Source organism: Hordeum vulgare, chromosome 5H, assembly GCF_904849725.1.
Source record: "Hordeum vulgare subsp. vulgare chromosome 5H, MorexV3_pseudomolecules_assembly, whole genome shotgun sequence".
Taxonomy (NCBI): Eukaryota; Viridiplantae; Streptophyta; class Magnoliopsida; order Poales; family Poaceae; genus Hordeum; species Hordeum vulgare.
The window spans coordinates 317,445,652-317,460,260 of NC_058522.1; the positions used below are offsets into that span (position 1 = coordinate 317,445,652).

A 14,609-nucleotide genomic window follows, 5' to 3' on the forward strand; every position below is an offset into this window, starting at 1 on the left:
ACACGGGATTTAGTTTCGAAGGTCTCGTCGCAAGGAATCTTTTATGTAAAAACGGTTTTTCAATCACAAAACGGTTTGAGCTACAAAACATTTTAAAATTTTATTCTTAATAAATTTTTTGCTGAGATCATCTTTTTATCTTATCTGCATGGATACATTATTAATTAGGTTCAATACCTGTCGTTCGGATCTATCACCAACTTCCGGCTAGTCAGAAGTCAAAAATCCCTATTGGAGGCCGAGCTCCAGTGATGCCATTTTTAAAAAAAATCAAAATTCTTCAAAAATTTGTATTTTTACATTTTTAAAAATTCTAAAAAATATATAGGTATATTTGGAGGCATAATGCACAAGTGTATAAATTTTTAGGACAAAATACGTTGAAATCGGGATGTGCAAAAAAGACAAATCTGAAGTTTTTTAACACAAACTACTATTCATCCTCTCTTTTTATACAAATCACATTTCAAGGTATTTCATCTTGAAATTTTACACATATATATGCATAACATCCTTGTTTACTTGTACAACTTTTCTAGATTTTTTTAAACCAAAAGTTTTGAATTTTCATTTTTTTTTCAAAAAAGACCTTCATGGAGGCCTAGAGCCAAAACGCCTCCCTCGTCGGAAGTCCTTTATAAAAAGGTACTCCCATGAACCCATATTAACTAAAGCCTTTATAAAAAGGTACTCCCATGGACCCATATTAACTAAAGCCACGTCAATTAATATGAATAGAAGGGAGTACTATATTAATTCAAACCCATTCGCCCAATATATAATACATTTCTAGAGTTTTATCCTTTAGAATCGAAAACTCCTATGCAGAGCTCCGCCCGTTAACGATTCGGCGCCTGCAACGCTGCTAGCATGGGTCGACCCATTAATGTGTTGTCCAGTTTTTTTTCTTTTTTGATTTTATTTTGTTACAAAAAAAATATAAAATCAAAAAAGTTCACAAGATTTAAAGAAAAAAGGTTCATCCATTTGAAAAAAAGTTCATACCTTCAAAAAGTTCATCAATGTTTAAAAAAGTTCATCAATTTGAAAAAAAGATTATTGAAAATGAAAAAAAGTTCATCCAATTTAGGAAAAGTTCATTAAATTTTTAAAAAGTTCAATAAATTTGAAGAAAAATCAAAAATATTCTTGTATTTTTAAAAAAAGTTCATTTAACTGAAAAAAAGTTCATAAATCTTGAAAAAGTTCATCTGTTTTCAAAAAGATGTTCATCAAATTTCAAAAAAGTTCATCGATATTCAAAAAAAGTCATCAATCTTAAAAAGTATTCGTTGAAAAAAAAATCATCGATATTCAAATAAGTTCATCGAATTTCAGAAAACAAGTCACACGTGTCTCGGCCGGCCCAGTTCGAACGCCACAGGCATCAGTTAACAAAAATGCATGTTAACTGACGCCAATTAACAAAAATGCACGTTAACTAACGCCAATTAACAAAAATGCATGTTAACTAACGCTTGTGGCGCCAAATAGAAAATGCCTTCGGGATCTCCAGTCTCTTGCATGGCTGATCGATCTTATAGTTTTTCTGATCAGATCGGTTTCGTTAATGAAATCAAATCTACATTTTTCGCATCATGTTTAGGACTGCAGGGCGGCCCACAGAGATCATTTCCGAAGTGTAGTTCACCATTAATCAAATCAAATCTCCAGTAACAAACAATGGTACAAGGATGGCACAATAGGGGTGGTATGTGTTTGTTTGTTTGTTTGTTTTGCTGTCCTTATTTCTTCACTAGTAGGATTATCTTTACACCAACACCACGAACAACTATGGATCGAGCGAAACGCTCCCTTGCACCAGCTTGTCACGAGAATTCCACATCACATCTCGTCTCGAGCTTCTTTGGTGGCTGATGACGGCGAGCACTCAGCCTCAACTGCTAAATCCTTGACAACTCGTGGGCATGGATCACCAAATATATCGTTCGAAACACTGATTGTGCATTCGCTGTTGCCCACGCACGCCTGGAAACGAGTCAAACAATTATATTATGACATCTGATAGATATTTAGATTTGCATCAAGTTAGTGAATATACTTCATGCATCTGTCTTATCTAACAGTCTGAATAAAAAAATAGCGTAATCGCTGAACATGTCGGTCCAAGATTTATCTTAATAAGAAACATAAAAGGGTGAATTTCTCGATAAACTAATCCCTCTAAATCTTTCATTTTCTTCTTTATTAACAATTTTGCAAACACTGATTGATGATCATGAGTGTGGGAAACTAAAAAGGTGCTTTCGCATTTGTCCATTAGAATTTTGCAAACACTTTTTATGACTGATGCACATGAGTGCGTGAAATTAAAAAGGTGCTCTCGCATTCGTCCATTAGAATCACTAGACATATACTAGGTTTAGCAGTCGTGACTTGTCAGCTTACCTCTGATACCAAGGCAAGAGTACTTGAAGCATGGCACTTTCCTATGGAGAAGTTCTGGCAACCACCTGACGGAGTTCCATAGCTCGCAAATGTAATCTTAGTGATCAAATGCCCATCATCACACCGTAAGCGCAGTTCTGGTGCTATAGTATCAACCAAGACATGACCACTGGTAAGGCGTGACCAAGCAGAAAGGGGAGGATAATAACTTTCTGATATCCTTGAGCAGATTGTTTTGGTATAATGAACCTCCAGTGATATCTTCGAGGGGTCACCCCCTGTTTCTTCAAACAATACCAGAAGATTGTCCGACTCCTGCAGCCATTCTCGTGGTATGTGGTACCTGATTGGAAATAACAAGGTTTGAGAATATAAAAAATGGTTGTGTCACAGTAAAAGGCTGGTTTTGCAAACAAAAAAGCACACTGAAATAAACTAATAATCTTATTGAATGAATCCAATCATAAGAGTATAGAGTAGACTGATCACATTCCATCAATAGGGGCTATGGAAGGATCTGCTACTGACATAACCCTAATCATTGTAAGCAGATAAAGTAAACGACAATGTTCTTCTCTATTGATAGGGTCGCCCCATTATGTAGTAGACAAGACTTGTTCGACAAGCTGTAACTCTATTCCTCCAACATGATCTCTAAACTCACTGGACTGAAATGAACAAACTCACTAAACTCACGTTTGATGCGCCGGCCAACAAAACATCTCTCCCCTCTCGAAAAACAGCTTGTGGAGCAGTAACTCTTCAACTGAATCCCAGGAGACCTTGGGTGAGCTATCCTCGTCGAAGTTGTCAGACTCGATAAAGAGCCACGATCACCGGTGACCCGGAACACAAATCTCGTCACAGTTTTTGTGTGGATAAAATCTCGTCACAGCCTTGTGGGTCCAGAAGCTAGTCCGCTAGTGTGGTGACGTCGATAGGGGGAAATGCCTATCAGTGACAGGCCTAGGCAAAGGAGGTGGCGGACGGTCATTGAAGCTCGACATCAATGCGAACACCCTCGGGCAGCCCTGTCGTGTACAGAATTGCTGGGACGGGATTTGTCGGTCAGCAGGTATACCCTCTCTGAAGAGGATAGCATACGGGTGTATCCCGGACATATCACCGGCCCGGGTGTCCAAGGGAACTACTCCCTCCGTCCCATAATGTAAGACGTTTTTTGACAATACACTAGTGTCAAAAAACATCTTACATTATGGGACGGAGGGAGTATTTCAATACAAATTGAATGGTATAACTTTTTATGATACATAAACCATATTGGTCAAATTGATGGTCAACGTCGAACCTCGAAATCATACACGGCATGTAAATAAGGACGGAGGGAGTTTATTTTATGTAACTAAAAATATGATGAAATTCCTTGACTACTCGTATCTCTATCAATATTGTATCATCGCTTTAGAGTTCCAATTAGTGGCTTATCTACTTGTAATGCTTACACTACAGATATGATAAATATAGACATAAAGAATAGACAAATATAAAAGAGAATCATGGCCACCATGCAATGACTTATACAAAGATATACTATCTTAATACCAGCTTTGTGTCGGCATTCCACAGTTTGATTGACATTTGCTCTCACTATACGCTCCTGGGTAGTTGCATGTAGATGGGCACCCAGATTCTGGCGCTACTATTGACCAGTAGCGTCCAATTAAATTCCCATTCACCCAAGCCTGCCCCTTTCCCATGCTCCCAAGATAGATGGCAACAGGGTCGGTACCTTTAGGGGCATCAAACATGGTCTGCATATAGAAAACAGTAGTTAAGAGACAACAAATGTGCAGATTGCATGATCTTGCAGTAAAATTTGAAATACATTCGATGGGTTTAGATAAAGATTGGCTTGAGCTGGATAGGTAAAAGTTATATGAAAGACATGTCCATGCTAGCGCTAGAAATGATGGAAATCACTAAGGAACTAATACATGTTTATGGAGGTGAAAGCCAACTTACCTTGTACCATGTAAAGGGTGACAGTGTATCATCAATCTGCATGTTACTCCACTCAGCACATGCCTGCTTCTCAGGAGCATAAATCATAGAAAACTCGCCTTTCAGCCCCACCTGCATTTTAAATATACATCTTACATGTGCATGTTATGCTCATATCAGGATAAAATATTTTAAGTCCATGGCAACTCCAGAAGCCTACTTGGGACAATAATAAGTAAAGAACACATGGTAAGAAATGCTGTATGCAACATTTCCTTTGGTGGAGAACAAAAGATGGAAGAACTGTCGCAGTTTCACTACCAAACTAAGCTGTAATTTTTTGGTTATATTTTCAGTAGTTAGCCAGTAAATTCGGTCTAACTATATGGATGGTTTTGGACTACTTGTCATGTGTGTCAGAAGAATACTAGTACAGTATTCTAGTATCTTTAAAAATCTAATGTAAAAGAGTGAAGTGCATTGTAGGTCGTTAAACTATTTTCGGAGTTTCACGAGGCCATGTTACTTTAAAGATAGTCATCTGGATCCCGGAAGTCCATTCTAGTATCTAGCATGAGTAATTGCACTTCCAGGACCCAGACGATGATTAAAGATCCAGGACCTAAGGGAGTCCCCCAGAATAGTTTGAGCATCTATGATACTCAATGCAAAGTCTGCATGCCTGCATCAAAGTATGAACAAAGTAGAAGTAAGTGTGGCTGAAAATTCCAATGCTTTACCTGATATGTCCAAACGGAATGAGTCAGGTCAATGTCCCCATTGGGCAATCCAGTGAGTTTTACTTGACCTCTAAATCCAGCTCCATCCTTCTCCAAGAAAGCACCATAATTCTTTGCGGTTGTCCAAGACAATATGAAACATCAAATAATGTATCACGTTTTGTGGTTGACGATCATACATGCATATATAACAGAACAAAAACATACAGCTAGCTAAATGAAGACGATAGCATCACATGCATGCACAGCATACAAGTAGCTCACTTCAATGTAACTGAGAATTTATTTCACCTGTTATATGTTCAACCCCACAGTTTCAACATAGGTATAATACGAGAACAAAAGATGAGTCCAGCAGTAGAGGAGCACCATGGAATTGTCATTAAGGTAGAACAACCATGAGACATCGGAATTCGTTCCTAATGGGAGTTGAACCCTAGCCGCGAAGGACACACCACAAACTTAACCAAGAAAGCATAAGCCCAATTGCTGGACTAAGTGTCATGGTTGCTAATTATTTATTACATGTGAGTGCCCAGATGTTTTGAGGCAATAATTATGTACGCCTGATCTCTCAAATGCTATAAATAATATTATTTAGCTGAAAAGCATCATAAAATTACGAAATACCTGTAAGCCAACAATTTCTGACAACAATGTCAGCTTATTAAGACCTTGAACAAATTGAACCGGTTGCTTGAGTGACACCCAGTGACCAACTTGACTACCTTCATATTGAAAGATTCCATTATGAACAAATGAATCTTTCATCTATGCATTGCCACAAAAACATTAACACCAGAGCATGTCATACTATGTTTCAAACAAAAATAAGCAAGTTACTTGCTTGTAGCTAACCAAGACCAAAGTTTTTTACCAGTGATAATCTGTGTTTGTAATACACAAATATATTTATAGAATGGAAGCTAAAAACAGGTGGTTCAACTATTTAAAGCATATAACAAGCACGAAGTACTAACTAATGTTGAACTGCACCGAATGTACACAGTTCTCATAACGGGGTTAGTAAAATTAAACAACAAAAATATCTCAATTTGAATCCATAAACTTGTTTACTTGAAATAGGTGGTCCATTACTACCACAATTAGGAATTGAATAATTTGACCATTAGCACCACGGAACTGATGACTATGATCTAGTGTAGGATACATTTTTTGCACATAAACAGGATGTCAGCAAATAAGTAATCATTTTTATGTAGATTGACAGTCCCAAATAAATACCTGCAAGCTCTCCATTTACAAACACACGAGCTACATCACGAATTTGGTCTATTTTTAGTGCAGGAAGAACCCCTTTTGAACTCCAAAATCCAACATCCTCATCCGAAATGTTTACACTGTTAAATCCAAAAAAAAAATATATATATATATATATATATATATTAAATCCTCACAATATAAAGAGTGCGTTATCAACAGAATCAGAATGTGAACTACATGACAATCAAACTGCATACTGATCAAGCATTCTGAAGGCACAGCAGATCTATTGCAACCCAATAGCGGATGCAGGTAGTCAAGCAAACTATATCATTTTGAAAATCTACAAACATGTAAATTTCCAGAAAAATGTATATTAAGGTATTTCTCAATTCAGCCTCCAAGTAGAGAACCCAGCCCAACTAGTCATTGGCTAACTAGAGAAGAGAATACTGGTAGTTTGTTCCCTACAGAATGTAAGCACACAAAATTATATACGCTCCAACAGCTTATATACGTCAACATTCACCTGGTAGTATACCACAGGTAGTCAGATGTGTCCTTTGTTACATTCAAGTGCTCTAATATTCCCTGGGTAGCAAAGCTTTCACCACCCCATGTACCAATGATCTCTTTAGAAGTCCACCAAGTACCCGAGAAATAAGACCCACCAACCCCAGGTAATAAAATACTAGGCTTATGTCTGCTTGAATGACTTGGGGACCCAGATTCAAACGTAAAAACCGAAGTTTGTGCACCTACCTGAAAGATGACGAGTAAACAGTTAAGAAGCACCAGAAATGCAAAAAAAAAAAAAAAAAAAAAAAAAAAAAAAAAACAGTTCAGTGAGATTTACCCAGCATGTTTCATGTGGGACATCTAATTCAGATACAAACAATTACAGCCATCCATATTTCCTAACATGACTGTAAACTTGGAAATGCACGAATAATCAAATAAAGTAAGTCTGATACAAGGTTAGAGATTCTGATGACAAAAATAAGTTCACCCAAGTAGTTTCTAAACCTCTGAAAACATTGTTGCTGGTGATTAAATTTTTAAGCTATTAAAAGTTCGAACCTAGAAACTCTCATGTTTAACAATTTGGTATTTTGTGATCCTGAGGATAGGTGAGATTGTAGGGTTATCCTTTGTGTATATAAATGAGATTCCAATAATCCTGAGAATAATTACAGAATTATTAATTAGGCATGTTTTGTCATGAACAAGGAACAGCCTCCAGCTGAATACAGAAACTATGGCCGATCACACTTCTAGAGACACCTCTGCTTGCACAGCCACCTGCTGCGGCAACCATGCATGCTCAGCCTGCCTAAGCAGCAGTTGTTGTGGCCTGTTTGAGTTTCCTGTTTCTTAGTTTTTGGCTCCTGCTTTTCCCTTTTAGCCTTCATTTGAGTGCCTTGTACATGTTCTAAATGTTTCCACTATTTTGGCAGTCTTCTTCTAATACAATATGACATGCATTCAGATGCAACTAGATAAAACAAACATTGTGCTCATACCAACATAGGAAAGAAATAATATGCACAGTTAGATATTACTCACGCGTGCAGTATTGAAAGCCACATTCTCACAATCTGGCAGTATGCTCACAGACCATGGTGGCAGATTATAAGATTTACCAAAGATCCAGACAGATGCATATTTATGCTCATCAATATTGGCAAGAAAAGCGGAGCAAATCAGTCCATTTCTTGCCATGCTTCTGTTTGTTTGAACTTTTCCATTGGAATATACATGTGCCTGAATTAAACAAGAGGGTAAGCGAAGTATTAAGAAGCAATTGCACTGGAGATACGTGAACTTGGTGCACGCAAACACTTAAACCAATCTGTCCACTGCGGCGTGCGGCGTGTCAAATTGCACATGTGTGCGCACTCCCGTGCCTCTGTCAGGCTTGTAAATTACCAAATACCTACCTGACCTAGTGGTGGAGCCAGGATTTGAATATAGCCACTGATGGGGCGATCGTTGGGGGCCAGGCCCCCGCTGACCTGTGTATGATTCATACCCCTAAGGGCCATCTCTTAAATATTCCCTCTTCAAGACCCTAGTGCCCGAATTTCCTCTCTGCTGACCTGGGGGCGACGGCAGGCTCTCCTTCTCTGCTCCTCGTAGATGGTCCGCGCGGGGGGAGGGGGGGCTTCCATTTGCAGGCAACCATTAATCAATTTATGATTATTTGGGGTATTCCGTGAGTTTTTTGGTTAAGCCTCCACACACGATGCATATAAGACTTCGACGGGTCAATGTTGTCGTGATTTGGTGTGTGCCGCCGGCTCATTGACGTCAAGGTTCCATCTTCGTTACTCTTAAAGTCGCTGGCGTCCAAATCCTCCACACCGTTGCCGCAGTTCGCCGCCTCCTCAATAGCTGTGCATAGCTTGACGAGAAGAACAGAATGGAGGCACTGGTAACGATTGCCAAAAATTGGGAGTCCTGATCGAAAAAAGTACGAGGCGCCCGAAGATTCAAAGTCCTCACAAGCATGGGATGTGTGTGAGTAGCCAGAAATGGCATGCCATGTGGGCAAGATTAGCCTGGCGCGCCTCAGTTTGGACCAAAGTGAACCCAAAAGCTAAGTTGATGGATTAGTCCATTGCATATTCCAAGTTCATGGGGTAAAGTATTCCCACGCGCTATGTTGATATATCTTGATTGCAATTATATTACCTAAGAAGTGAGACTGTTAGCTTCTAATTATAAAATAATTGTGAGGAAATATGCAATTGTATTTCCATGAGGCCAGAGGCGGAGAGGGTAGCCACAACAAGAGGCTGAACCCCTAGACCTCTCTGGTGTGGCGCTAGTAGGAGAGGGGTTGTCGCACATCATAGGCAGGGGAAGAAGTAACATGGGGGGGGGGGGGGTGGGGGGTAGTAGATTGGTTTATTGCTCGATTAAAAGGAGACGAGAGGTAAGCATTATATAGCCAACGTCACAGGACTTAAGGCATAATCCAAACAAACATGGAATATTACTAACAAGACGTGTAAATAAACTACATGAAATAAAATCTTGCCAAACTAAGAGGATACAACTAATCTTTTCATTTAGCGGCTATTGCATGCATCTGGTAACATACGACCTCCTGCACCTATCGGGGATGCCCCACATGACAAGTCAAGGGACAATAGGTTACCCGTTCCTATAACCAATATAATACAAGGTTTAGACTATTTGCATGCACCAGCCAGTAGAATCAAAAGTCCGAACTCATGAGAAGGTTGGGCAATCCACACATACTCCAATAGCCCTGCTCATGTGTGGCTCGAAAAGTCCTAAACGTGGGCAGAAAGAGGGCCAACAATTTATATTCAAAACTGCAAATGCCAAGACTTGAACCAAGACCTCTTGGTTCTGATACCAAGTTTCATGCACAGTAGAACCAAACTCCGAACTCATGAAGAAGGTTGGGCAATCCACATATACTTCAACATATACATAGTTTATGAAATTAAAAGCAAGAAATTGGCAACAAACCTCTTGCATTGATCCTAACTTTACATATTGAGGTGAGCCATCCACTGCAACGAGAGCTGGTTCACAAAGTTTGATAGCTGTGTGTAGATCTTTCAGATGTCCCCACTTAGGCTGCCTTAAGAAACCTGAAAATAATAATACCATCCATTCTGAATAGTAACTCTGATGTTTTATACACCCAAATACTAAGATATAAATCAGATGCCTACTCTTAAATCACTTGATGATATACACATTTATCACGTTGTTACAATAAAGCACCCACATGATACCATTGAATGAAGAAATGCTAAAATGGTAAAGGTTCACCACAACCATGCTTCTTTTCAAGAAAACGCAAAAAGTTTTTTGTCTCAATGCATTGATAGAAAAAAAAATAGCTACATGCAAGCCCAAAGAAGGGCCACAACCAAATATACAACACATTCCTAGGAGCTAGGCACCATTGGATCAAGCACCTCAAGACCCACTACCTCTACTTTCATGCCCCGCATTGCGCTAATCCACCAACCGTGAGCATGATCACCGAAGAGGTGCCCATCGTCGCAGCATTGGGGACGGATTGGACAACCTACTACCACACATCGATGATGCTAAACCAGGCAGCAGGGCTGGACAGTAGAAAATCCACAAACATATCGTGCCAGAGTGCACAAGAAGGAGCAGCCAGTGAGGAGGTGGCCCATGGTCTCCACTGATTGGTCGCAAAGCACACATCTTAGAGCATGCTGAAGTCCACGTCATGCAAGTCTCTCAGTGGTGTGGGACCGATACTAGCTTGCAATCAAAATGAAGAACTTCGGTGTGGATGGCCCCACAATTTCTAGTTCAGCCTCCAAGAACTCGAAACAATCACCCCTGGAAGAGAGTGTTATAAAAGGACTTGAAACTTTACTGCTCATCCATCATTCACCGCCACGAAATGGTATTCGGAGAGGCAAAGAGCTTTGCTAGAGATATATTCTAGTTTCGTGTACAGCTGGTGCTATTCCTCGTTGTTATAAGGGGTTATTTGTGTTGAAGTCTATATGTGGATTGCCTAGCCCTTTCCATCAGTTCAGACTTTTGGCTGCGTTGGCTAGTACATGAAGCTTAACATGGTATCAAAGCCTAAGGTCTTGAGTTCAAGTCTTGGCTTTCATAATTTATCCTAAAATTGTTGGTGCCCCCTCTGCGTCCACGTATAGGCCTATTGAGCTATACCTCCGAGTCTATCACGTGTTGACTTCCCGCGTCACCCGTGAGAGTGGTTTTTGAAGTATATATGTGGATTGCTTAGCCTTTCCATTAGTTCACAGTTATAATCGTGTTGGCTAGTGCATGAAGCTTAACATGGCATCAAAGCCTAAGGTTTTGGTTTCAAGTCCTAGCTTTCGAGATTTATCCAAAAAATGTTGTTGCCCCCTCTGTGTCCACGTATAGGCCTCTTGAGCCATACCTCTGGGTCTATATGTTAATTTCTGACGTCACACGCGAGAGGGGGTGTTGAAGTGCATATGTGGACTGCCTGGCTCTTTTCATCAGTTCGGACTTTTTGTTGCGTTGGCTACTGCATGAAGCTTAACATGTAACATTATGATCTGATTCAATCTTTATGTGTGTTTAGGAGTTGGCATATCCTGCTAGGGCCACTACCAACTAGTGACCGAGTAGGGGTACTCATGTCATGTCCAAACCAAACGTGCATGAACCTAAAGGGTCACACAATTAAAGGTCCAAAGTTGAAAACAGATTCGACCCGAAGGATGTAAAGAAGATTGAGTTGATTGGGTCTCGACCATTAGGGAGGGTGCCCCAAACCCTAAGAGGGGGTCGCCCCGTATAAAAGGAGGGCATGGGGAGGCGTGCACACCCTGACGGTTGACACGTCACCCACCTCCTGCCCAAGGGTTTTAGAAACCCTATGGCATCTCCACCTCCGTGACCGTTGTTCCGAGTTGTTAGCACATTTCCGCCCAAGCACCGGCAGATTGCTAATCCCACACGTGTGCATATCTTGTAGGCGTTGCAGCTACAACACTTGGAGGAATCGTTGGAGGGATCCACAAGGAGACGGTAATACAACTACTCTACATCGACATGTTACACCGACTCTACTTCCGCAAACAGGAATCCATGTTTAGTGGTAAACCCATGGTCTCTAACGGCAGCATGTTCCTGGGCGTTCACGGTAGATTTCTTTATTTTGCACTAGTGTAGCCTGCCGTGTATGCCAACAACTGCCTCAAGGGCCTCCCCCTTGAAACAGTGATTGGTAACACCAAGCACTTCACGAAGTTGGTGTACAACCCTAATGTGTGCTCGAATAACGCGAGCAAATTGCAAGCAATAAGTAACTTCGTCGTATTCGGGTGGCAAAAGATGACGAATTTGTCCGCATACAGCAAAACACTGGCCGACAAGTCATGCACCTAAGACGCGAAGAGTCAGCTCAGGGTATCAGTCACTAGCACAAAAAGCACAAATCATGCTTTTAACGAAGTGATCGTTACATATTACTCCCCCGTTCCAAAATTATTGTCGTGGTACGGAGGGAGTACTATTTCAAGGACAAAATGAGCAAGGCGCGTTACAGGCCAAAGTACTCATAAGTCCTAGTCCTCTTATATGTTAAAACAAAAAAATACATTAAATCTTTATAGTTCCGAAGTCTTGCACTTACAAAAATTTTCACATACCATACTCGTTGACTGGAGCATCATAATCATAACTTGTTATCTGAAGTGGACCACCAGCTGTTCGGGCAAAATTTGTTCCACCAAAATACTGCAAACAAAAGATTTAGAACCATCATACTCATGGTAAAACATTTCCACGCTACAAATGAACAATTGGCTGACATTTTACTAGAAGTACCAGAATTAAGTCAACCCAATAAAAGGCTATGGAATGTAACTTATGATATTAAGCTGGAATAAATATTTGTCAAACATCTAAGGGAATGTGAACCAAGGAACACTACATTGCTTGAAATAACTGTTTTGAAACTTGAAATATGCTCAGAACTTGATTCGCCTTATGAAACTTGAGAAAAATGAGACCTGTAAGTTGTACTGAACAGAGCTCATTGTACTGCACAAGTGTACATTTCAAAAGATAGAGTCAAAGAATATTAACTGTACAAGTTTACAATAACTTTTTACGGAGGAAGGGCTACAGACTTGGATTGCAAGGCAACCTACAAGAGACTACACCCAAACCCCTTAACCAATAGGAACATTACCATACTGCCATCAGGAGAAATTCCCCTTTTTGTCTTATTATCACTACTCATTGCTGCTGCATGTTGATGCGTTTTAATCATGCTTAGGAACAAGAAATATCTTATACAATGGGTTATATACACAGCTCTAATATATATACATCTGAACCCCTACCCCACCCCACCCCCCACCCCCCACCCCCCCCCCCCCCCCCCCCCCCCCGAGCGCATGATGGATCAATGTTACCGAGTTTGGAGATATAACGGTTGTGTTGAACAAGAGTCGATGCCTTAAGTCTGCCAACTAAAGCCCCAAAGGCACATAGTGAAGTGCAACAACCTGATCATTTGCCTGCGACCTCATATAAAAAGCATCCAGACCGATATGTTTGGTGAGCTCATGCTTCACCTGATCTCGAGTAATGCTGATAGCACATGTACTGTCAGGCAAAAGAGGAGTCATGTAGTGCCAGAAACACCAAAATCTTCAAATAACTAACGTAAAAAAGTCACCTCTTGTATCAAAAAAGTTGTAGTTCACAACTTAGCCTCTGCACTCAAACGAGAAACTGCTGTCTATTTATTCGCCTTCTACACAATGATAGAACCACTAAGAAAGCCACAATAAGCAGAAATCGACCTTCAATCCGAAGGATCACTAGCCCAAGTAGCGAAGAACATGCCTGAAGCTGTAGGGAACTGGAGCATGGAAAGAAAGACGGTGAGAGATAGTTCCATGAAGACATCGCAGAAGCCGAAGGAGGTGATTCCAACAAACCTGAGAGGGAGCGAAGGCAAACTGACTCTAAACACGAAATCGATAGGAGATATCCGGACGAGCGAAAGCAAGATTGACAAGACTCACAACAAGATGGTGATTGCGCGTCCGATTAGAAAGAGGATCACCATCAAAAGCTCGAAGGTGGATACGGAGCTCCATCCGAGTCTCAATAGTACGCTCATTTGTAAGAGCAACCCCAGCAAGAAGATCCTAAATGTACTTCTTGGAATATAAAGAAGCCATCTGGGTACAAGAAACTTCAATCCCAAGAAAGTAGCCAAGAGGACCAAGATTAAACCAAAGAAACTGCTCACCTGAGGTCAGGCACTCAACTGGGCACGAGTGGCTAGTGAGGTGAAGCACTCAAACCAGGCACAAGTGGCTTGTTCAAGGAAGTGTAGAAGGCCACAAAAATGGCATAGCATGTGCCCAGGAACTGAATACCCAGGTGGTGGCTGCATGTAGGCCTCCTCACGGGACTAGCCATTAAGAAAAACATTGTCGACACTGTAAAACTAGTTGAGAAGTGTACCTACCCCGTAGGGGCTGCATGTTATATGGGAGATTTATTTTGCTGCCTACGCCAGGTCGTCTAGAAGAACTTGGGACCTACACGATCCCAGATCCTCTTCGACAACATCGCCGGCAGGAGATGAGAGGGGGGCTCAGAGCTCCCATGTAAATAGTTATGGTAGGGCTCGTCCCAAGTATTTTGGGTTAATAGGATTGATAGACTAGATAAATATTGGTCTGTGGGCCAGTCTAGATCCCAGGTGGTAGTCGGGCA

At 40.8% G+C, this 14,609-nt stretch overlaps 1 protein-coding gene across 1 annotated transcript in view; it reads right to left on the minus strand.

Moving 5' to 3' along the window:
* Positions 1 to 1,632: 1,632 nt before the first annotated feature.
* LOC123398825 (beta-galactosidase 15) overlaps positions 1,633 to 14,609 on the minus strand; it is a 32,568-nt gene continuing 19,591 nt past the window's right edge. The window contains exons 9-19 of the mRNA XM_045093273.1: positions 12,518 to 12,605; positions 9,840 to 9,964; positions 7,902 to 8,099; positions 6,865 to 7,097; positions 6,357 to 6,472; positions 5,742 to 5,839; positions 5,112 to 5,222; positions 4,393 to 4,503; positions 3,973 to 4,181; positions 2,410 to 2,752; positions 1,633 to 1,989 (exon numbers count right to left, since the gene is read on the minus strand). Coding sequence (XP_044949208.1) covers positions 1,846 to 1,989; positions 2,410 to 2,752; positions 3,973 to 4,181; positions 4,393 to 4,503; positions 5,112 to 5,222; positions 5,742 to 5,839; positions 6,357 to 6,472; positions 6,865 to 7,097; positions 7,902 to 8,099; positions 9,840 to 9,964; positions 12,518 to 12,605 — 1,776 coding nt within the window. The 3' untranslated portion in view covers positions 1,633 to 1,845. The remainder of the gene's footprint in view (positions 1,990 to 2,409; positions 2,753 to 3,972; positions 4,182 to 4,392; positions 4,504 to 5,111; positions 5,223 to 5,741; positions 5,840 to 6,356; positions 6,473 to 6,864; positions 7,098 to 7,901; positions 8,100 to 9,839; positions 9,965 to 12,517; positions 12,606 to 14,609) is intronic.